Source organism: Macrobrachium rosenbergii, chromosome 12 (assembly GCF_040412425.1).
Source record: "Macrobrachium rosenbergii isolate ZJJX-2024 chromosome 12, ASM4041242v1, whole genome shotgun sequence".
NCBI classification, from domain to species: Eukaryota; Metazoa; Arthropoda; class Malacostraca; order Decapoda; family Palaemonidae; genus Macrobrachium; species Macrobrachium rosenbergii.
The window spans coordinates 85308946-85335037 of NC_089752.1; the positions used below are offsets into that span (position 1 = coordinate 85308946).

The following is a 26092-nucleotide window of genomic DNA, read 5'->3' on the forward strand; positions in this document are numbered from 1 at the left end:
GGAAGGGGCCCAACGACGTCGATGTGCACATGGCCAAAACGCCGCCCTGGCTGCGGGAACTCGCCTACCCCGGATTGGGTGTGCCGCCCCACCTTGCTGGTTTGGCAATGCAGGCACTGTCTCACCCAGGTCCTCGCGTCCTTCTGCACTCCGTGCCAGACGAACTTCACTGACAGCAGCTTGGCCGTTGTCCTGCCGGAGGGGTGTGACAGGTCATGGATGATGTCGAATCCCTGGTGGCGGCGGGAGGCTGGCACTAAGGGGCGGGGCTGACCAGTGCTGACGTCACAGAGAAGATTTGGAACCCCGGGGGCGAGGGGCACGTTCCTCCACTTTAGAGACGTGATGGCGGTGCAGTAGGCTGGGGTCTCTGGATCGGCGGCTTGCTCCCTGGCGAGGTCTTCGTAGTTGATTCCCAGCTGCACCGCATTCAGCTCGACCCTGGAGAGGGCGTCCGTCACAGGGTTTTTTCTGCCAGGGAGGTACTTGAAGGAGCAGGTGAACTCAGCGATGGCCGAGAGATGCTGTTGCTGCCTGGAGGACCACGTGTCCCCCTGCTTGGTGAAGGCGTGGACCAGCGGTTGGTGGTCCGTATAGATTGTGAAGGGCGTGCCCTCCAGGAGGAACTTGAAGTGCCGGACTGCGCGGTACACTGCGCAGAGTTCCCTGTCGAAGGTGCTGTAGTGGGCCTCTGTGGGGTTGAACTTCTTACTGAAGAAGGCGATGGGTTGTGGGGCGCAGTTGATGACCTGTTCCAGGACAGCACCACAGGCGATGTTGCTGGCGTCCGTTGTCAGCTGGAGGGGGGCGCTGGGATCCTGGTGGGCCAAGGCGGTTGCCTTGGCGAGGGCTTGGCGAGGGCGGCCTTTGCCAGGGAGAAGGCCTGTCGCTGGCTGGGTCCCCACAACACGGATTTTGGTCGGCCTTTCAGGGTCTCTGTCAAAGGGGCCGTGGTGTGTGTGATCCCGGGATGAACCTACTGTAGTAGTTCACCATCCCGAGAAATTCTTGGACGACCTTGATGGAGGTGGGGATGGGGAACCTGGTGATGGCTGCGACTTTGGATGTGAGCGGATGGATGCCCTCTGGGGATATCTCGTGGCCCAGGAAGTCGGCCTTCTGTACGCCGAAGGTGCATTTGTCAAAACGTACGATGCAGCCGTTCTCCTGCAGGCACTGCAGGACTGCCCGGATGTGTTTCTGGTACTCCTCGTGAGACCTGGAAAATATAAGGATATCATCTACATAGCAGACGCAGAACTTTAGGTCCCCCAGGATGCTGTCCATGAGCCGCTGGAAAGTCGCCCCAGCGTTCCTCAGACCGAATGTAGAGAAGGCGAACACATAGGACCCGAAAGGCTTGATGATGGTAGTCTTTGGTATATCCTCTGGCACGACCGATACCTGAAAATAGGATTTTAAGAGATCCAACTTAGTAAATATTTTGGCCCCGTGGAAGGAGGCTGTGAGGTCCTACATGTTCGGCAGGGGATAATGGTCACGTTCTGTTGCCAGGTTGAGTCGCCTGTAGTCGCCGCAGGGTCTCCAGGAACCGTCCGGTTTCTGCACCATGTGGAGAGGGGAGGCCCACGGACTGGAGGCCTTCTTGCAGATTCCCATTCATTCCATCTCGGCGAATGCGTCCTTGGCCTCCTGAAGGCATCGAGGGGGAAGCCTCCAGAACTTCGCATGTGCCGGGGGCCTTTGTTTTTATGTGGTGATATATGCCATGTTTGGCTAGGGCCCCGGACTTTTGGCGGAGCTCGGGCCTGAACACGTCAGGGAACTCCTTCAACAGCTGCGAGTACTGGTGGGGGGCGGCAGAGCAGATGGTGGGCGCCTTGGGTCTTGTTGCCAATGGGAGGGACTGGCAGGAGTCTGTATCTGGAAGGCGTTTCTGACCGACGTCGACTGCCAGCCCGAAGTGCGCCAGGAAATCCGCACCCAGGAGTGGGGTCCTAACGTCCGCGACGACGAAGTCCCAGGAGTACCTCCGGCCAAGGATGGAGATTGACAGGGGCCTGGTTCCGTAGGAGAGGATGGGGGACTCGTTGGCGGCTGTCAGGGAGGCAGCCGGGTCCGGTTCCCGCTTGCAGTCCTCTCTAGATGCCGGGAAGATTGATCTAACAGCCCCTGTGCTGACCAGCATCATCCTGCTGGAGACGGTGTCGCGGACGTAGAAGCCTATTGGTTCTGGGCCCCTGGGTTCTTCTGCTGCCATGGCAGCCTGTCCTGCTGGCCGCCACCTCCCCCGTTTTTTGAACGGGTGAATGAACAGGGCGGCAGGCAGTTCCGGGAGTCTTTGCCGAACCGCCTGTGGTAGTGACAAAGACCTGGGGAATTCCACCTGTTGCCTGGTGACGGCGTTGACCTCTTCCTCTGCGCCCACCTCCTGCTGGATGGTGCTGACTGGGAGTGTGGGGGTAAGTACCCGCTTTGTTGCCTTTATGGAGTCTGTCAAGTGCTGTGCTGAGATGATCAGGTCTTCGAGGGGCATCACGTAGGGCTCCGGGATTTGTGTGCGGACCTCTGGGAGGAGCTGACGGAGGAGGATCTCCCGCGACGGGCTTATCTCGCACTTCTTTTTATTTCCGTCGGTGTCTGGGATCGTGAGGAGGTTTTGGATCATGCCCCAGGACTCCATGATGCTCTGATCTTGCCGCGGGTTGATGGCGAGGTCGAAGGCGCGGGCGGCCCGCTCAGCAACCGGCAGGGAGCATGTCTGGAGGAGGGTTTTCTTCAGGAGGTGGTAGGTAAGGGGGCATGCTTCAGACACCCATGGGACGAGCTTACTGTAGATCTCCTCCGGCAGGGCGTTGAGTACTATATCCACCTGCAGCACCTCGTCGTTAAGATCCGCAATCCTGAACTGGCTCTCGACCCTGTAGAGCCACGCTGACGGATTCCCCTGCGTGAACGGTGGCAGCTTTATGGATAGGGCGGCCCTGGATTGGCCCGCTGGACTGGGGAGGGTGCGGGGCGCGGGCAGGGGTGTGGAGGAGTGTGAGAACCTCGGCACGGGGACAGGCGCGGGTGATATGGGAGGAAGGTAGACCTCCAAATCCGCGAGGTCAGTGGTTAATTGAATGGGGGAGGGGATGTCCGCGTCCATACTCGTTCTTTGCCCTCTTATATGGAGTAGGGTACTTGTGTCAAAACGCAATTAGGAGTGCGCCGTGTGAGTCCGCTAATGACGCTGGCGATTTTGCCGATGAGAGTCAGCACGCCCAAACACTGGTTCAGCGCCGTGATTAGTCCGCTAAGGGCGAGAGTAAGCTCCTGAAGCCAAGACCGAGTCGCCGTATGGGCCTGCTAATGGCTTCAGGAATCACTCCAGGGGTCACCACTATAAGAAGTGCAAAAGAAACGAGCAGGTAAAAGTTACTGCTGATTTATTCAAGGTACAGGCGGTTCATATAGCGGTCGACTGACGTCGGACTGCGGAAGACAATGGAAGCAAGGGTGACCTGAGGTCGATAACAATTAATAAATAAATACAGCGAACGAGTACAATATACAATGTAACAATAGACAGAATTAAAGTTGAGTATAATCTTGACGCCTGCGAAAGAAGAAATACACGGTACACAGTTGATGAACAGATAAATAATTGCATACACAGTTTAAACAATTGAATTTTCACGTGACCTGGCCCGGCAGCGTGACGAATCGTAGGTACAAAGAAAATGGGCCGTCATCAAAGAAAACTTGCTTAGCGAGGACTTTACAAACAACATGATCAGCATAGACTGTACAACATGGCTTTACACTATCAGCTCAGCATCCTCAGATGTTCGGCATAAAATGAAGTCTTACGGACGCGGGTGTTTATGTAAGTACTTCCTTACAAAGAATGCCGTGAATCTTTATTAGATCCCACTGCAAAACGCTGCTCTTTAAAGCAGGAGTCGGAATACATAGATTGCTAGTGAACTGAATGAAGCACAGACACCAGATCATGGGGTAGAAGGCATAGAAATGGCTGATATTTATCCGAACACGAATTCAGTATTATTTCAAGTGGTTTATAAAGAAGTCGAGAAAAGCTTCGTGCAGAAATCCGAGTTACTTGACCATTCAAGCGGTGCTCATCCCACGAAAACAAATGTCTTCTGCTGCATTTTGTGCAATGACGATAGAAGTTCATGAGAGCATCGTGGATAAATTTGACTAAAAGGCTGATATATGATAATTTATCTCTTGGGAGACAGATACCCCAAACTATTGTAGTGACAGCTATGATCCATGGAAACTAACGAGAATGTAAAATACAGTATATCAGGGAAGTCATTTTTTCATTGTTTGGTTATTTTCAGAGAAGAGGCGAGAGGACTGTGGCGGTGGATATTTTTGGCCAAGAAAGTTATCGCTAGTAGTAAGAAGAATGCTTAATATGGATGGCACGGAATCACTGATCTCTATAAGATAGCCAGCCAGGGTCTCATTCACTTCTGGCAGCCCGAACGGTTGCAGAGTTACGAATGAGTCTGAAGTTGGATACGTTCGCTATGAAGAAAAAGTCCTACCCGTCCTTTCATACTGTACTGTCCGCCCGCTGACCCTTGCCTCTTGTAATTCTCACGTTTGAGAGGCCTGTCGTCATTGTTTTCCAATATCATAATCATGATTATAGCAAGTATATACTAGTCATTGCTTAGGATTGATTTCCCCCCTCTGCCTCTCTGCCCGTCTTCATTTTCGCCGAATAGTTTTCTTATTTTGCATTTTACTTATGAATTCGTCCGTGAATCAAGTTCCCCACAATAAACACCGAGGCAGATGGAAATCATTTTAATTTATTGTGCAACTAATATAATATGTAATCGTTGCTTGGCCATTCTCGTCGAAAATTTGTTTTGTATTTATCAAAATGCTACACAGCGTTTGATTTATTCTGTAGAGATGGAGAAAGCTAAATTAACTCTGATCAGTATTTTTAAGCTTGAAGTTTTACTGCCAGTTTTGTGTTCTCTTTCTTCCATCTCCTAACAATTGTTTCACAGTGCAACTGCTTTGAGGTTTTGCTCTTGTTACGCTTTTCAAACCTCCTTCACCCTCAATTTTCCTTTCAGCCCTGAATGACATCACTGGTCCTGGCGCTTGGCCTTAATCTTATATTCCTTCCCTCCTTCCTGAATCCTTCCTGAATCCTTCCTGCCTGCCTGCCTGCCTGCCTGCCTGTTTTGTATTTCTGTCCATGGCTATGGCGTTAAACAAATATCGCAGGCAATTTGGTGTGGAGGAAAATCCAGGAGGGAACACTTGTGAGAGAGCTGCGAAATAAGGAGCAGGAAGGCAAGTGCTGCTGATTTATTGATGTTGTTGTTGTTGTTTTAGATTTAGCTGGCCTTGTGTCAGCACGGGCTCTTGCTCCTAGAGCAGCCCGTAACGATTTATTGATGAAAACGAGCTGCTTATAAAGCGGGATGCGGACGTCTGCGTAGTTCGCAGAGACCGCTGGTACAAAGATTTACAGGTGACCTGAGGTCAAACTAGTTCCTTCAAAAACAGGACAGGTTCATACAGAGAACATAGTGATAAACAATGTCTGACATACGAAATAAATAACTTGTCACTTGTACATAATACATGATTGCTTAGAAAGACAACATATACACAGTTTACAATTATGATGATAAATATATATTCCGATTGACCTTAGGTCGTGGAAAGGCACCACAGAAATTGGGATGTTCTCCATAGAGAACGCGTTGTCTTATTTATTGTTGTATAGCCCCAGCACACGCAGACAAACACACACACAGCCAACCTCTACATGAAACAGAACATGAATTGATCAGTACAACTTATATACTGCATGATGCTGTGCAGTCTCTTCCCAATCCAAAGCGCAGCACAAATCACCCAGCTGATTTTTCGTTGACCGAAGAAAAGTAAATAGCACAGCCTTAGGCTAAGTTTTGCAAGAGCCAACATTTTAAATGTGTGTAACTGAAAGTGAGTACACCGGTTGCAATTTCTATGGTGCATAAAAAAATAAATATTAGGGGTTTTGCAGTTTTTCCACTTAATCGTCGCAGCATATTCGGAGAAAACACAACCACCGTCAGATTTTGTTAGCAGCAACCAGAATGATTCCCGAGGCAATTTTCAAACACGATGTACTGATTAACCTACAACTAGTCATTTAGTTATGTTTCACTCCAAGAATCCGCTTGAAAATCATAATATACCTGAAAGAAATAGGAAACACACCGACAGTTTATAAAAAAAAAAAAAAAAAAAATCTGTCCTCGCACCATAGGCTACTTCTAGCAGGCCCTCTGCAGTGGACAATGGCTTTTGTGAAGGGCAGGATGCGAGCCCAAGGTGTCGCATCTTTCAGATATTGTCCGTCCACCCTATTTTAAGTCTGTGGGAGAAATGCTGCTGCTGCGGCTGCTGCTGCTCTCTCTCTCTCTCTCTCTCTCTCTCTCTCGGGAGGGTAAGACGTAGATTTACTTCAGTTCGGTTGTCACAACAGGTCGGGCTTTCTCTTTTCGAAACCGCTAATCGCAAGTGTTTATTTTTTTTTCTGAAATCATCCAAACAGATATATCAGAAATAATTACTGCCATGATGAATAATCTCAGTTACATAAGATTCTGATACAGCATCAGTTCAAGAACCTTCTTACAATGGAACCTGAAAATGGACAGATGTCCGAGAGGCTGTATATTTTGGTATGAAGAAATGGGAAAATGTTGCGGTTTCCCTGTGCAATGCAGTTCCTCGACAAACTACGATTTCCATTAGCGGTGATGCTGATAATAATAATAATAATAATAATAATAATAATAATAATAATAATAATAATAATAATAAACGAAATCTAAATGCAAGGTTGTAAGATCAGACAAGGACAGATGTAGTGATAACATCGTTTTAAGATAACGACTCGTAGTACTGTAAGGTTTTGGAGAAATTAGGATGCTGGAGTGAAAGTAGAAAGGAGGAAGAAGGCTTGATTGGCCGACGCCGTTATCTCGGACGGGGCAGGGAGGGAGGGAGGGAGGTAGGCGTGACAGTAATAATTCAGCGTTGCCAGAATCATTGAGCCTTCGTTTGTTACGCAATTTAGGTCTTTGCAAGTTGGTCAGTTTTGGCATTCGCATCTGTTTAGACAGGGAACTCAAAACTTCCATTGAACCGTATGAAACCAGTTTACCAACGTTACATTTATTTTCATACTTTGGAATGGACGGTTGAAATGGATGTACTTTCTTGCTAAATTTTCCAGTCATTTAGTCATATTTCCATAAATTATGAAAATGATTTTGTCTATTGCATAAGTAAAATAGACTTTCTGTGAAATGAGCCATTTGAGAAATTGACATTCATTAACCTGTTAGGGAAATTAGTATAAAGTTTGGATTGCAGCCAAAATACGCAAAACCCGAGAACTTATTCAATATAGTAATCAAGAATAATGCTGTCTTAAAAATGATAATTCATTATGGTATCCCAATAATACAAAGAGAAATTCTACTTTCAACAACTGGAATTTCTGGCAGTTTCGAAGATCCCTATCTGGCAACTCTGGTCCGACTGGCTCTGGGGCCAACCCTCGATCCAACGGGAAAGACTCATCCAAGACCAAGACCAATCCAGGCCAGGAACTCTTGTCGTACAAACTACACACGCACACATACATACGCACACATTCCCACTCTCACAGTTGGGTTACTCGCGGTCATAGGACAGCGAACGCAAGTCTAAATTTGTTAGTGCTGCTGAAGTTCAAGACCGCATAGGTTTGGAGTGACAACGTTCTCTGTGTTTGTCGGAGGTTGTTAGACCTCGGAGGATTTCCGTCACCATGGGACTCCTCACTTTATTTCTGTAAGTAGCCTACTGGCGCCACGTTTGCGATTTGAAACTGGTTGTGATGAAGGTAGTCTTTGTAGTTACACGTCTCCAGTAACATTATCACGTCGCATTTTTATCTCGGAGAGATTTCTTTTACCAACTCCTGTAAAGGTTTTTGGTGATTATCTGTAATTAGTCGTAGTAATAAGAACATTCGCGTACATGTTTTAAGCTTAGTAAGTACACTAACAGACATAGGACAAAAGCTCCATTTGATTTTTATTTTGAAATTACGTGGGCTCAGGTTTTCATTACAAACTCATGTTACATAATTGTGGACTTTCATCGACCAAAAAGCTTTTAGAACACAAAGTATTCATCCTTGATTCAGCATTTCTTTAGTAGAAGACACCTGTTACTATGGCATTGGTAATATTGCCCCAAAACTGAAACAGATTCACTTGAGACGCGATAGATGTAGGCGCACATAGAGTACATGCGACAAAACCTTTTCTGTGGTCACTTTGAAACTCCGATAAAGATGAAGCACATGTCCGTGTACCATTGTTATGAAGGCTATGCCAAAGCATCAGTTTTAACACGTCAAGGACAACAATGTAATTATTAATATTAAAATTCGGTGTTGTTGTGGATACATCTTGTGAGATCTAAAATGGAACCATGGATACCTGTTTGCTCATTTGCTTCTAACAGCCCTCTGCCTGTCAAGAGCAAAAAATCCAAATTCTAAATTACACACAGGGGACATTGCGCTGTCTCTGTTTAGCAGTCTTAGAAAAAATTGGAAGCACAGAAATTCACCTGAGAGGACTGATATGACATCGTTTCTGCTTACACAGACAAATGCTCTCCTAAGTTGAAAAGGAAGGACTCCAGGAAAAGAATCTTTTGAGCTAAGGTCAACTTGGTGGAAAATGGAACAGGAACATGCCCATGTTTATATATATATATATATATATATATATATATATATATATATATATATATATATATATATATATATATGTATGCATATGTATATATACATACATATATACATATGTAATGTATATACAGTATATGTACAAATGAATTAACCATTGATCAGTTATCGACATCACACAAAAGATTATCCATAACTAATATAATATATATATATATATATATATATATATATATATATATATATATATATATATATATATATATATATATATATATATATATTCCCTATACTTATTTTCCAGAAGGTTGTAATCATCAGGTTATGGGCTACTCTTTTGTGATATAGATAACTGATCAGTGGTTGATTCGTTTGCAAAAGTAGGCCGTTTCTTCATTTGTTAGGAGCGCTTTGTCTTTGTCATTTAAAATGATGTCTTTGGTCTAAGTGAGTGTCGGGTCAGGCCGGAAATTCTTATTAGCTACTGGGAGGGTTGCGGGCCCGGGGAAACCGGACCTCTCTTATTTGGCAGACTGCCTAAGTCGACAACTACCGAGCCCAAGAATGTCTCCCAAGAATTGTCCTCAAAGGGCTGGTTAACATTTTCTATCATATCATATGGGAGGGGGGGGGTGGGGGTAGGGGTGGAGGTGGGGAAGGCTGATGTACAGTACTAATCCAGAAATGTAGTTTGAAATTGTTCATATTAAAAATCAAATTATTATTATTTGCAAACAAGTAGAACTTGGTTTGCTCCACGGCGAGTTCAAGCATAGTTTATCGTTACTCAGCTGAGAAAAATTATGTCTACCTGTGTGGAAGTTGGCATTGCCATATGCACGATTCGTCGTTGGAGCGACATGAGTTGAAATGTAATTGTGTCTGATATTAATTTTACGCCGTTTTTATTAAAGATGAATCACGAAAAACTCAAATCAGTTCTGCAAAGAATGTCATGACTGGAAAGATGATGGAGATGATGATGATGATGATGATGATGATGATAGGTAGCACCGAATTTAGCTTGAGAGACCCCTTTCATTGCTGGGGCCCATCTACACGGATTGACGAAAATTTTAACACTGATAACGATGTGGCCACGAAAGATCAGTGCGAGATTGGTCTTTCCACTGCCTTCGGGGCATCTGGATCACTCGCTGACGAAATATCAAGTCTCCTCTGAATGCATCCTTTTTATTTCATCTTCGTTGTCTGTAGCCGCAATTCTCTGAGCACTTCTGAAAAATGCCATCGCTGCCATAGGCTATGCTGCCACGCTGCGTTAGATCAAAGCAGATCGCAACTCTGACATTACCAATGAGGTGATGACAAAATACTGCGCTAGTTCTCCCAGTTCTTTGTGGAATCTGAAAAGGTTGGCGGGTGTTGGAGGGGTAATAAAAGAGAGGTGTACAATGTAGCCTTTTTACCCGATAGACTAGGGGCACCTGATAACTCGGCTTGAAGTTGAACAGCAGGAGCAGCAGTCGCCCTGGAACGAGGCCAACTTCGTCTGTAATAGCGACAGCTAAATGTTGAGTGGATGTTCACTCAGTTACTTCTAAGACTGCTGCTCCTGTGGCTCGATCAAGTGGCAAGATCCCACTCTGGCACGAGGCCACATAACGGTACTGGTGTCTTCGCAGGAAAATACGAATTTGAGGACAATAATATTACACATGCTTGCGTTGTATTGCTTCTTAGTCTTAGGTAGTGCTGACATACAATAACTTCGTTTCTTGGCGTGTTTCTAGTATCGTTGCTTGTTTCGTGCAAACTTCAGAAAAAAAATTTCTTAGGACTTGAGATTCCTTGAACAAAGTTTTAGGACTTCTTTTTAGCTACTGATGTGGCTATTTGCAGCAAAATAGAGAGAGAGAGAGAGAGAGAGAGAGAGAGAGAGAGAGAGAGAGAGAGAGAGAGAGAGAGAGAGAGAGAGAGAGATTTAGGTAAAATATGAAAAAAAAACTATAAATTGTTGAGATGACTAATTTTGCAAAGCCTATGCAGTGTAAGAAGTAATGGAGAGGTGATAAGTGTAGTGTAGGCTACAGGTATGATGGGAGTGATGATATTGGTGAAATAGCAAGCGTGCTTGAGAAGCAGGTGCATCAAATGATGAAATGCGAATCTGAATTACTGAAAAGCGTTCTCGGAATATCTAAAACATTCGAGGAGTCACTCAAATGCCTCGTGTAACCATGAGATTACCATTAAGAACTACAAAACTTTCTAGACGTGATTATGGAAATGACTGAAATCCACATGAATGAGCCGAATGGCCCCGAAATTGCCAAGATGCTTCGTGAAACCATCGAGGGTCTTTTGGTAGTCGCAAAAATATCCCTTGAAATCAGAGAAATACCTTTAAAGCTCCACAAATCCCCGGAATTAGAGTTTTGTGGTCGTTAGACTGACCACAACAATGGTACAAATGCCTCTTAAAATCACTTGAATGCCCAGATCTTTGAGACGCAACATGCAGATATCATTTTAAGTCACCAGACTCTCTCAGAATCATGAAAATTCCTCTTAAGATGATCGAATACAAGTCTCTAGTATTGAATATTCCGTGGACACCCAAAGGTGCCCATCGGAATCGCCAAAATGTTTGCTGAAATCAACCAATAACCAAAATGATGCTCGGCGATCACCGATAAGTTTCTCAAAAATGACTTTGAGAAATATCGCTCAAAACCACAAAAATGTCTCGAGAAATCAATGAAATGCGCCTCATAAAGACAAAATTATCGCTCAAAATCACAAAAATGTCTCGAGAAATCAATGAAATGCGCCACATAAAGACAAAATTATCGCTCAAAATCATAAAAATGTCTCGAGAAATCAATGAAATGCGCCACGTAAAGAAAATTATCTCCTGATATTAAAACGTCCCTTGAAATCAACAAAATGTCCGTAGTCATCACAAGAGATACACTAAATCACTGAAATTCCATTGGAAGCGTCAACATTTATCCATAAATGGCCCAAGTCTCTTTGAATTACCATAGAAGTGCCCCTGAAAGTCAGAGGTTAATACGACACTAAAATTTCCATTGAAATCGCCAGATGTCATCTGAGTTGCCCTTAAATACTCTCGAACATCAAAATGTTTCAAGGTCTGAAAAAGGCTTCTCTCAGTGCCCGAATTACCGCTATAAATCACATTTCTCTCGACATAACCAGTTCCTTGAACTTAAGGAAATGTCCCCAAAATCACAAAAGTGTCCCTCAAAATCTTTCAATATATCCCAGAAACAGTGAAGTGCCTCTAGCAATAATAGAATGCAAAGAATGTCACAAAATATTTCAGAATCACAGAAAAGCCACCGGAACTTTATCAGTAAAGATAAAATCACTGAAATAATTTTCGAAATCTTTGGAAGGCTCCCCATCACGAACATGTCCATTAAAATCTCCCAAGCATGGGGATAAAGCCGTCAGCGCACCTCATGAGGTGCACTGTAGACATTACTAAAGGTTTTTTGCAGTGTCCCTTCGGCCCTTAGCTGCACCCACAATTTTGCCTTTTACTTTACCTCCATTCCGCTTCCTTTCTTCAGTCCTTTCGTCCAACCACTTCAACTGCCTCTTTTCTTAAGCATTGAATGGCTAAAATGCCACAGTGCTTGCTTGGCTTTAGAGCGAATTCTCACAAATCAAGTCCATTAAAATCATCAATTGCTTCTCAAATTTACTAGAATCGTTTACAATAACCAAATTGTCTCTTAGAGAGTAGACAGTAAAAATCATCAGAACATCCCTGAAATGGTAAAAACACGCTGAAGTCTCTCACTGCCGCCAGAATTACCTGGGAACTCCTTGAAGTTACGAGAAACGACAAAGAACCATCTCAGAGCCACCGACATGCACCGAGAAACCTCGACCTCGTTATGGGTATTATTATTCTCATTTTCCTCCGGACTTTGGCCATAAGTGATTTTAACAGTTTCGGAGACTGAGCTCGACACATTCAGATGTTAAAAGGGTGACACCCTTGTTTGAAAACCACGGAAAATATTACATGTGAATTTGAAAATGATGAGTAAACCAAAAATAGAAATGGAGTTCAGCCCTGGTAGGCCTACACTTGGGCCGGGAGAGATGCATCTGTTCTGGAATTGAATTGCAATGAGCATGTGACTGATGAAGAATGACAATAAATCCTTCCAATTCCTGGCTGGATTTTTCTTCAAGTTAAACTAGCGTCAGAAAGATGTGCTTATGGTATAAAGTAGAGAATAAGCTTATTACTTATGTAGTAATTATCTTATCAATATTTAGTGCCATTCCACTTGCTGCACATCCAGTGGTGTAGCTGGTATTCCATCAGTTGGGGTCCCAGGTGGGGCCAAGATATTTTTGGGGGCCCAAAGAAAATTACACAAAACTAATGTATCAGTTCTGTAGTTAGTGAAAGATACTATTCTCAAATGTATATATCCATGTGAATGAAGGAAAACAATAGTATTAGTAATCAGTCAACCTGTATTTGAAATTATAGAGCTCAATTTTCTATTAATTTTCAACACTTACCTTATGCAAATGTATCAAATACTGTAATGTAAATTTCCTCACAACCTTGTATTCAACACTTACCTAATTTCTATTATCAAGTTTTAATCTTCAACTACAGTATAATATCCTTGTAATGTAAATATATCAGAATAGTGCATATCATCAGTAACACAAAACACTTGTGATCCTTCAAAATCTTCACCTTGTTCACTATCTGCAGTAGGTGTCTCAACCAGGGCCCGGTCATATTCCACCCTGGACATATTCCCCCAGACATTTTCCCCCTGACATATTCCCCTCCGGACATTTTCCCCCCTGGACATTTTCTCATCAGGACATTTTCCCCCTTAGTATACAGCAAGTTATTCAATTACCCTAGTGATAGTTTAAGTGGTTGGGATGCTAGTTCTATCAGTTCTGTTCATAGTCTCATTATCACAGTGTACATCCTGCACACGACATGGCTAAGAACAGCCCACAATGTTCTGGGGGTTTGTTTGCATATATGTAAGACATAGCCTAGGCCAATCATGTCCGAACGTATGTTTAACCCCTAAGATCGGAGTAAACAGTTGAACAGAGCCTAGTATGCAGCTTGTCGATAGAGCTATATAACCTTGTTTTCTGTTATTACCTTCCTCACATTGCTCATTTTCTGTAACCCTGGTGGCTAGCGCGCACAGTGCAACATTACCGACCTGCCAGAACATACAAGCTTGCCAGGAATCTTTCAAAATGTGGATAAGGCGCGAAGCAGAAATGTTAGAAAAATGAGCGTTAAAAAAGTAGCATCCATTCTAATGTAGGTAGGGAGTAGCCTAGCTGATGTTTCTTATGTAGGCTACAAGTAGCCTAGGCTAGCGGTGTCTGTAGGTGCATCAGGATAGACTACCTGAATGTTGTAGCCTGTTGTAACTAGAATGTATTGAATATTTTAATCCTTAATGGAAAAAACAAACTAGTATCAATGACACTTTTCTTCTGTATTTGACCCTATTGTATACAGAGGGGAAAATGTCGAGAGGGAAAAATGTCGGGGTGGGGGGGAATATGTCCTGGGGTAGAAAAATGTATAACACTCGTCTCAACCTCCCAAAATATGTCATCATTTTCAATCTGACCAAATCACCTGATTCAGGTGTCTGTTTGATGATGTTTAGAAAGAGGCCCATCACATAAGTCTGACCCCAGTACTGAACACGGCGAAGGGACATTCCTGTTTGAACAAAAGACTGCCAGTATCAGAATGAGCTTTTAACATCAGCCACCCCAAATATTGCTACTCTGTGTTTATGCATGATTTTTTTTGCTTAGGCATGATTATTTATATTATATCAGGTAGGCCTACAAATAAAAGTAGAAACTGGAGAACCACCACCTTTACTCTACCCCTTAAACATCAGTAGCCTAGCCTGCAAGCAGAGATAAAAAAAAAATTCAGGTTAATAAACATTAGAGGAAATCTATTCAGGAAACTTCACTGAATCGCTATTAGAGTGGGAAATTAAAATACCAGAATCAAATAGAAGATTATGAAATTATGTGAAATCATGAATCTTACTTTCAAGACTAATGTTACCTAAACTTTCCAGCAAAACAGTGCCCCAGTACTATACTTTAACCTAACCTAAGCCTAACATGTATAACAATAACCTGACCTAGGCTCATTCATTTCTTATATTTTACTCAATATGGTAAAACTATAGAACAGCTCCACACTGACTATTAAACTGGAAATTGATTTTTCCTATACTTTTAGTGTTGCTGATGAAGGAGGTGGTGGTGTTTAGTGTCAGTCAGTTATTATTAACCTCATATCTCTGTCCAGCATGGTTGGGGACTGTCATGGGTAGATGCAATAATGCTGAAATATATTGAAAAAGAAATATCTTTTCCAAGACATGACTGCTTCCTGTGTTTTCTCACCAGTCAGTTACTGTTGTCAGCACCTCATGAACAATTAGTGATTCGATGAAAGCCCTTTCTTGTGGAAATGACACCACATGGTATCTTACGGCAGGCCTTTGTAACATGGCGCAATATTAGATCCACACTGCATCAGAAAAATTTTTCTGGAAGCTTCTATGGTGTGACTGGAAAGGGGCAGTTATTAAGGAATCTGTAAGGGATCGCATACAATGCGGTCTTACGGGCGCATGTGTGTGTCATCCATCGGACAAAACAAGACGACAAAGCATCCCGCTCTCTCTCTGTCCCCTCCCGCACGTCAGCGGCCATCGCTCGAAGGAACGCAACTTCTACCATAAATATTCCGGTCTATTTCTTTCTAACCATTGTTGTCTTGATTCATGTATAATCACCACTACTTGCATTGCCATGCAAGCATGTTGATCATGTACTCATAATGTTCCACCGAATCTTCTGTGTCAAACTGTATGCATGTTTCTGTTTGTGAAGACACCAAACATCTTGCCATTTCACATATATTATGCTACTGCATTGTATTCATTAATCTGTCTCGAATCTCATGCAAATGTCCATATGTGGAATTTCCTGGCCTTTCTGTTGATATATGTTTTATCATTGCATGTTTATTATGTCTCTCACAATCACCATCTGTTTGCCTGTCCACAAGCACAGATGTCTGAAACATAATGTCTGTTTTGTCCTGTCTGTGTGTAGAAACTAGTTTACGGCTCCCACCAGCCAATAACAACTTTGAAGACTCTGTACATTCATTCAGTAAGGAACCACCAATAAACTAAACAACACCCACCCAATATGCCACTCATTACCTTCCTTACAAACCAATCACTGTGCAGAAAATGAAAAAAACTCCTTAAATGGGAATGACAATTGTCTGTTGTCATTAGCTCCACCCATACAGTGGTATACATGTATAAGCTTTCAGAAGAGACTTCCCAAGACAGAGATATAGACAGACAGAGACAGAGAGGGCAATCAGGTTGGACAAGCAAGGTTCCGACGCGAGTGTCCCCTTCAGATGACTCCTTCTTCTAGCATAAAAATCTTGTTCTGCCTGAAACGAAGGGAAGCAGCCAGCCCTCCTGCTTGTGATGAGAAGTCCGTAAGCCCTCCATGTTCGAGATGAGGTGAAGCAGCGAGCCCTATATATCAGTGACGAAGAAAAGTAGTCAGCCCTACCTGCTTGTGTGGAGGAGAAGTCACAAAGCCCTTCCTACCTGTGACAAGGTGAAGTAGTTAGCCTTTCCTGCCTGTAGCAAGGACAAGTCACCAGCCCTTCCTGCCCTCCATTTGCACAGTCTCTAGATTCTTTGAGAAACAGCATTTGCTGCCTCATCCTGAAGACATCCCTTTTGTGATGTCTACGAGCCTGTGGTCATTGTACCAGCAACATCCCAGCTGAGTTTCCAGCCACCCTTCTGTGACGTCTTCAAGCCCAAGGTCATGGTGCCAGCATCATCTCCTCAGCTAAAACCCCATCCACGAAGGATAACTCACCAACTCACCATGTAAGTATTAAGACGGCTCTACCTTGCAACCTTTTCCCCTATTTTATAACTGCTTAGATTTATTTTGTTTAGTGTTTCTTTGAATTAGAGCAAAGGGAAAACAACATTTCGTTTTCTATGTAAATAAGGTTGTGAGAGTTTCTTTTTATATTCGTTTCCCATATTTCAATTGCTGGTGTTGAAAGAACCTGGAATGATTCTTGGATTGCGACAGGGATCGTTTGGGAACGCAGGGTTTTGGGTGGGGGAAATCATTGGGAGAAAGACTGGACTGTCATGTTGTTGTTATGGAATGGCTCCATGCATGTGGAAGTCATTAGGGAGTCATGTTCAAGAAGAGATTTTGCTAAGGAAACCTATTATAAAAGGAACTATGCTAACCTAACATACCCTAACCTAGTAGGCCATGTTACTTAGCTGGGCGGCTCCACCCCAAAACCACCAGGTGAAGGAAACTCCACTTTTTACCAAAAGTTCCCCAATAACACTGTGCATGAGCGATAGCATTCCAGGATGGCCAGCACACAATAACATATCAGTTCTGAGGTTAATTACAGTAGACCACCAAAAAATAACCAAAATACTATGAAAAAGCCAATTTCCAAATGCCATACGGAGCTGTTCTGTAGTTCTATCCTCATTTTGAAGCTATTACACAATAAATATGATAAGTCAGTAATAAACTTAACGATAATGGAAGTAAGAAGAAAACTATAGCGAACTTGCAAAGGCATCATTAGTTTGTTTACATATGCAGAAAAAACATGCTTGTAGTTCTTCTTATTTCCGTGTGGTGGCAGCAAAAGCCGATAATCAGTGTTGATAGAAGGGTTCTCAGGTTTATTCTACAACACCAATGTAGTGTGGTGTTTTTTAAAGATGCGTTTAAGTCGCTTTCGCCCGTCGTAGGACATGATTGCTAGGGCGAGAATACCTGCTTTTGATCACCAAAGGGTTAAAGTTTAACTACAAAGGGAATTACAATGTTGGGCTGGCCAGTGGGTGCCCAAGCATCTGATGGGGGGTTGCTGGCTCCACCTGGGCACCCATAGCGACACCACTGCGCACATCATTCTTTAATAATGTCAGTTTATCTGATATTTAATTTGATTTTATTATCAGTTTTTAGCTATATTCTTACATTCGGTTTATTTTTTTTTTAATTAGGATACATCTTATGTTATAAGTAATTGTTATAAATCTTCTCCACTTTAGAGGGTCAGGACCTTCAGTGACGTCAGGATTTCGCTTTTACCAAAAAAATGCATAAAAAAGAGCAACTCTATCAAGAGAGGAATATGATGTAACAAAGGGGGCCCATGCCACATCCAGTGATGCCACGTAACAAGGGTACAGTTGTGTGCTTCAGGCTGTCTACCTACCAATCTTTCTTGCCTCTCAAAACCCTCTCAGGTGCCATCGGCCCATTTTATTAGCAGTATATTAACATCAAGTATGGTGATAATTGCTTTATTAGCAGTATAGAAACATCAAGTATGGTTATAATTGTTTTATTAGCAGTATAGAGACATCAAGTATGGTGATAATTGTTTTATTAGCAGTATAGAAACATCAAGTATGGTGATAATTGTTTTATTAGCAGTATAGAAATCAAGTATGGTGATAATTGTTTTATTAGCAGTATAGAAACATCAAGTATGGTTATAATTGTTTTATGATGCAAAAACTCAAAACTTCATTTTGTGTGTGTACAAATTGTAGTTTCACGCCAAGTCTTTTCCGTATTACAGCAAATTTTTCTTTCAAGTTTGTATTTCTTCTAAAAGTGGTTCAGTAAGTGGTATGTACAGTAAGTATAAAGGCAGCTGTTGTGATGGTGGTGAATATCGGTGAACGTCAGTGACAAAGATCAAATGGCATTAAAAGTGCAAATTAAAAATGTCACTCTTTTAATCAAGAAACACCAGCGGTTGCATTTAACATTTTTCTAATGAAACCGGTGTTAGAGTTCCTTGACTAAATTAGTGGTATGAGATCATCATACGTTTTAAGCAAGACACAGGAAGGTGAGCACTAGGCAAAGCACAACACACCCAGCCTAACAGTACCACGAAGAGAGCTGGATAAAGAGCGATGTAATTGCTCAAGCCAGTCACTTGAGCACACTGGAAGCAGTATAAGGCTGCAGTGCATGCCTGCAAATCATTTCGATACGGGCAATTACTGCCAATATCCCCCTAAATGGCAGCATGCCTTCATCCAGAGAGAAATTTTATTTCAGTATATATAGATTTTGACATAGGCTGCAATATTTCATTACTTGTCACGCTAAAATGATTGTCTGTGCTGTTTCTAGCAAGTTGAGTCTAGTGTAAGTATGAGTTTGTTTGAAACCGCTGAAATGCATAATCAGGAAACACCTTGCTATATAATGCTCTTCGTTCTTTGGTTCATGCAGTTGTTCCTGGGACAATTTTAGCTCCATTCAAAATATTTATGCCCAGGTAATTCACTACGCTGAGTACGCAGCATTCTATCCACTTAATGTTGTCTCCTGACCAAGTATGTCTCTAAAGAGTGAATTTTAATTCATCACTCCCATCAGATACTGAAGGATTTTTTTTTTCGCAAAAATAGTTGGAAAAAACCCCAAGGGGCTTGTGTTATTGAAACCACCACACATGGTGAAGTGGCAATATTAAACACACATGGCAGTTCTGCGTCCTTGATCCGTCCATTATCTTGTTCTTCAGTGAAACGGTCATAGATTTCAAGACGTGAACGCATGACTGGAATCTATGTTTGAATACTGAATATGTGCTGAATATACCATGGAACGTCGTGGGTCCATTTTCTGAGCTTTGGGATTCTAATGGAAAAATCAGTGTGGCAGTGAACTCCTTTTCTAGATCCAGCTTAGGCCAGAAGGTAAGAGGAATAATGAAGAGGTGTAAAGTACGACACTGAAGAGATAAATAGACATAAAAAAAAAAATAAAAATGAAAGACTCAGAAGATTTCCACAGCTTAACATCGTACTACATTTTTGTTTTTGGCAAAAATGCACTTATCGTACAGTGGTGGGCAACTTGATGATGATTGGTTGAATGAAACATGTCTGAATAGGGCATCATATTTCAAGTAATTACTTGATAATCTGAATGAAAGCAAGGTGTTTCCTGATTATGAATTTCAGCTGTTTCAAACAAAAACATACTTACAGACTCAACGTGCTACAAGCAGCACAGACAATAATTTTTGCGTGACAAGTAATGAAACAATGAGTCAAAAGCCACAATAATGTCAATGAGAGACTCTATTTTTCCAAATTTCAAAAAACGGTAAAACAGAGTTTTCGACCGTTTGCACAACGGTCCTCTTCAGGAAAATAGTCTCTCATTTACTTCCGATCTAAATATTGTGATGCACCACAGATAAGTAATGAAATATTGCAGCTTATGTAAATCTATATATACTGAAACAAAATCTTTCTGTGGATGAAGGCATGCTGCCATTTAGAGAGATATTAGCAGTAAAAGTAGCCCATATCGAAATGGAACAAATCACACTAAATAAAATATTAGAATAAGCATGCAATATTTAACATTTTCTAAAGGCTGTGTGGTTGGCGGTCATCTACAGTTGATTTTCTTGGTAGTAGCTTCCTGGCTTGGGGTGTTTTCCAAGCACAGATAGGACTTGAAACAGTGTTTCATTTCTTTGGTTGGCCTGTTGTGGTTATGTCTGCAATTCAGTAATTGCTGTGGCTCTTTTCAGAGGTGCACAGACTAAACCAATAAGGTTTAGTGACATTAACAACCAAGGCTTTTACTAATGCCACAATAGACAATAATAACTGATAAGGAACTTTCTTCTCATTTGGTGTTCTTTATCATCAGGACAAAAACTGATCATAAGAATATGTAGATATGAGTTATGAATCAAAATGCTCACATTTGTCAACTACATTATGAATAAAAAAAATTTAAAATGCTTTTATTAAAATGCACTAAAAACTAAAAAAATAATATTTTGAGACACACCAGGATTTTCTCACAATTAATCATGTCTAAAAAAATAAAAGTGTGGGTGCCAAATATGGAAGGAAATGTTACAAGAAAAGAAATATATATTTTTATTACTTGTAGCATTTCCCTCCATGTTTAAGGCCCATGGTTTTTTTTCTGTAGAGATGATTAGTTGTAAGAAAATCCTGGTGTGTCTCACTTTTTAGTGCATTTTAATAAAAGCATTTAAAATTTCTTTTTATTTTATACTTTTTAGTTTTGACAGAAATTGTAACCAATTTATGATTGTAGCTAACGAAATTGAACGTGATATCCTGTCGAGCCAAAGAAGGTTTGAAAAATCCATAGAGTCAAAGAAGGTATGAAAATTCCGAAGATTTTCATACAAATCCTGGGATACTGGGAGAGGTCACTGTAGGGTCACTAGAGGTCATTGCTGACCTGCTGATCAAGTAAGGTTGTATTGTCACCAGGATTGAGTAACCATGCAAAATTTCAAGTCCATCGGACGAAGGGAACAGGTCGAAAATTGAGTTATGAGTTTTGACCCAAACAGATGCAGAAGTCAAGTTAAATAAAAGCATGTAAAAACTATAGTGAAAGCGTAAAAAATGTAGCCCTATACTGTTTATTGATCCTTTTTATGCCTTGGTAATTTATATACATTTAATACAGCATTGCACTTCTCTTATTGTTTGTATACCTGGTAATGGAAAACTGAGACACCTGTTGTGAATAAGTGTTGTCAGTGCTCGAAATACGTCAACATTTATCTCATACTTTTCCCCAAAAATGTACGAGTTTTTGAAGGACCAAATATTGAAACCCTCTTTATTTATTTATGCTGTATGAAATCTACCACAAATTATGTAAATAATATGTTTTTTTCTCTTATGTTTACATGCTTATAAATTAAATAAGTCAAACAATCATAAGAAAATTAACCTTTTGCATCGCAGTCCAATAAAATATTAGGAATTTTTGAATGAGACTTCGCGAGTGCCGAGTGGCATGCAATTCATGCATTCAGCAGAGAGATGCCATATTGTTGATTTGATCTATGATTTCGTAAGCTTTCGGATAAAGTTTTATTCTTTTGTGAAGTGTTGTATAACACTGTAAGGCCCAAGTTATATTAATGGGAGTCATTACTGACAGCTCTATTTCTTGAAGGACAAGCAACAACTTGGCAACAACATACTCGAAGCACCAAGCTCTACCGTCGAGTCAATATAATCGCGAGTGTTCTCCAGTTCCGTTATCTCTTGCAAAGTGAAAAAAGGAGGATAATAGGAAAATAGGATAGGTGTTAGGTTTGTCACGAAAAAAAAAAAACATTAAAAACGAAATGTTCAAGATCACAAGAACCTGAGAAGGTGGGACATCGTCAGCTATTGAGGACAGGGGCGAACTGATCTGGAATGGGGCTCACCCAGACCCCACAATGGCTGTTCCGTTTAAATGCCTAGTCATAAAGTTTCACAAGTCATTTTGACCGATTCCACGTTCGAAGTGGAATCTTTTGATATTTAGCGTGGTTTGTTCCAATTTGCTTTGAGGTAAGAAAAATAGGTAAAAATGTTCTGCGTTAAATAAAGTATTCCTAAAACCCATTTCAAGATGTTCACTTTGGTAACAATCCTCCGTAATTTTGGATTTATGAACTAATTTTTTTCATAGTCTCTCAACTTGGTATTGACACACACACACACACATAAGAGTATATATATATATATATATATATATATATATATATATATATATATATATATATATATATATATATACTGTATATATATGTGTGTGTGTGTGTGTGTGAGAGAGAGAGAGAGAGAGAGAGAGAGAGAGAGAGAGAGAGAGAGAGAGAAAGACAAATTTTGGTAATTAAGTATGCTTTCATTAAGATCACCAGGTAATTATATGAAATATATATAACAATGCTATTTGGGTATGGTGCAATCAGCCGACCCCTCAAGTGGATTTCCGTCGGTATAGTACTAATAAGACAGGAGTAGTTACGTGACTAAGCACTACGGAGATAATGACTTTTCACAAGTTGGTTTTCAAACTTAGACAGATAGTTTACAACATCTCTGTATTTTAACTGAATTTTGAACCTGTATATGGCAAAGCTTAGTTGCTGATGGGCATAAAGTGACTACAGGAATGCAATCCTTGGTGTTCTCCTGCGGTAGTGTTCTGAGCCCATTGCTTTTTATATTGAATATGTACAATATGTGAATGTTGAGTCTCTTAACATGGAAAGCCCTTTGTTGGCCGAGTTGGTTGAGCTTCAGACCGTCATTCGAAAGTTCGATTCCCGCCGCCGGCTGATGAAGAGTTAGAGGAATTTATTTCTGGTGATAGAAATTCAGCTATAATGTGGTTCGATTCCACCAGGTCCCGTTGCCAGTTGGTTCTTAGCCACGTAAAATAAGTGTAATCCTTGAGCCCTAGGAGAGCTGTTAATCAGCTCAGTGGTCTGGTAAAACTAAGCTATACTTACTTTTTTCTTAACATGGATTTAGCTAAAATTGCCGCATGGAGCATCTCCCCACCTCCAGGTCTTTTCATTGACAAGCAAATGATAAAATTCTAGGTGTCATTCTTGACTGCTAATTCACTGTGGAGAAACATACTCGTATCCATGATATCTCTTTATCAGCTGCAAAAAAATTGGTATGTGAGAAAGTCTTTCAAAATTTTTGGAGACTCTTGTCTTGAGGTAGCCTAACGATTCGCTCTTTTATTATTCTGTGCTTTGAATATTACTCCCCTGCTTGATCTTCAGCAGCTGACTCGCATCTTGACTTGATGGACAAAAACTAGAGGTCTATTGAATCCCTTATCTCTAATTGTGATTGTTATCTTTGCCACTGCTGTTCAATTAGTATTTCATAATTCTGATGATGTTCCTTTGCATTTAGAGCTTCCCAGAGAACCATTCACCACAATGAACTATATAGATATGCAGTAAATTCCAAGTCTTGCCTTTTCTTCAGTGAGACTCATTACCAGTTTTCTGGAAGTTTTATTATCGTTGTGCCCACATTGTGAAATGATCTTTTAAATCTTGTGGTTGAGTTGTTGGATCTTCAGTTATAAACTTGGTGCAAATGCTTTTGTGTTGAGCAGGCTGACCTGAGTCTCATTTCTTAGTACATTTGCTTCGTCTTACTTCTTTGAATTGATTATAGATCCTATTTATTGTTATTTATATTATTCGTTTTCAGTTATTTCAGTTTCACAGTATATGCTTTGCTTTTCAATTTCCTTTGTTGTAATGAGCAGGTTTCCCAGTACTGGATCCCCTGGCCTTGCAGCATTTTGCTTTTCCTCCTAGGGTTGTAGCATAGCTTTTAAGAGTTGTAATAATGAATATGGGAAGTTGCTGGGACTGTGAGCTACTAGTATATATGACAGAAGAATGACTCCCTCTTTTAGGCTAGTAGATTAGTGGCTGAAAGAGACAGGGAGGCTAGCTGGTTACTGCAGAAGTTGAAATGAAAGAAGTAAGGTCAGGTCACTGATTAAATTGATTAGCTCAGATAAACTGATGCTGAAAGGAAGGCAAAAGGAAAAGCACTAACGATGTGAAGTAACATTTTCAAGAATGATGATCAAGGTTAGAGAAAACATGTATTTTTTTTGGGGGGGGTGAGGGAGGGAAACTTAACTTCCAAACAAAACACAGGTATGTTGTAATTTTGTCTGTGACTGTAGAAGAAACAGAGACTTGGATAAGCTTGTGTGTTTGAAATTCTTAAATTTAAAAAGTTCCAAAATCAGGAGTGAAGGACGAAGATATAACAGTACTAGATTCAGTACAACAACATGATATTTTAATGTACAAGAGTGAAGGACGGAATGATCAGGAAATGCAGGATAGCCGAAGTGAGTAACTAGCGAAAAGCGCAGATGAGAGAACAGCGCACAGATGAAATGTTACACATATATCAGATGAAACCATGAGATGGAGGTTTTGTTGACAATGCATTTTGCCAGACTTGATCAGTAGCTAAGACACAGCAAGAGGAAAAAACGCAGGATTCTTCTCCAATGTTCAGAAGAGAAGGTAATCAAACATTTGTAAGGTAAAACAGAAGGTTTCTAGGTGACCTTGCCGTTTATGAGCCTTTTTGGTGACGCGGAAGAAGATTTGCTTCGTACTGTTTGAAAAGGTGAGAATTGAGTGCTGTCTAAATACTTTCTCAATAAATGAAGTACATGCAATGAGATGGTAATGTCAAAGATGAGAATTTTCTTCCCTCAGCTAGGAGGACTTGAATTGGTGAATGCTTTAATGAAAGAAAATTGAGCCAAGTGCCATTTCATTTCATCAAGAAATCCCCAACGGATAAAGCTGGGATAAGATCCTGGACTGGAGTTTTGCCAGTCCCCTTGGATGCACGAAGCCCACAGACTTTAGGGACAGAAACTATAGAGGTTACCGGAACAGAAAGGAGCAAGGTTAATCTGAGTCACAGTATGAATTATCTGACGGAGACTTCTTCTTTCACATAGTTCTCCCAGAACCGTATCTGTGTTGCAGTTTCGAGAACATATGAAATCTAGAACTTTAGTCAATTACATTAATTTTGTAGAGATGATTGCATATTTGTTTAGTAAGATATTAATAAAATTTGGCATATTTTATTCGTTTTTAAAAGCATATCAATATGGATTTCTTTTAAGTTTTTCATTATCTGTTTTTCTGAGCTACTTCCAGTCAACTTGACTGAGATTCTGTAATGTCTACCATCTTTGGCTGTATTTATGTATATATGTGTAAGCCAGAACTTTCAAGAGCTGGATGCGATCATGTTTGGTGTGATTGAAGCACGAAGTCTATATAAAAGTATAAAATGTATTTACAACACTTGAGTAACATCATATTCTTTGGGGGATAACTCTGACTTCAGGCCAACCGTACATAGTAGTGATAGCCAGGGGTTGTCCTTTGAACGGCTCCCCTCTTGAAGCAAACGCCAAAATGTTTGTATGGAAATGAAAGCTCTTTTCTTTACTCCGAGTGAGATGGCTGGAGACTCGAGACTTGCCTTCCCTCGCTCTTATCTCGGCTCGCTCCTCTGCTCTTGACATCTGCTTTGCCAAACATGGACTGCTATTGTACAGTACTTACTGTACGTGTACTGTATGATTGCCTTTGCCTCCAGCTCTCGAAAGCTCTGGCTTTCACACACTCATCCACAGGATTAACAATACATAATCTCGGTCACCTCAACCTGGAAAAAAGTATATCTTAGTTTAACAAGACCACTGTCGAACTAACATATCATGTAAAACATCTATAAGTCACATTGACATGCTTTAAACATGAATAGAATATACAGAAACTGAACTAACACCATACTTACT

The 26092-nt window shown here is 41.3% G+C and overlaps 1 protein-coding gene across 1 annotated transcript in view; it reads left to right on the top strand.

Annotated features, from left to right (window-relative positions):
- The first annotated feature begins 7582 nt into the window (after positions 1-7582).
- LOC136843748 (uncharacterized) overlaps positions 7583-26092 on the top strand; it is an 87899-nt gene continuing 69389 nt past the window's right edge. Inside the window, exon 1 of the mRNA XM_067112405.1 lies at positions 7583-7842. Within this exon, the coding sequence (XP_066968506.1) occupies positions 7820-7842 (23 nt within the window). The 5' untranslated portion in view covers positions 7583-7819. The remainder of the gene's footprint in view (positions 7843-26092) is intronic.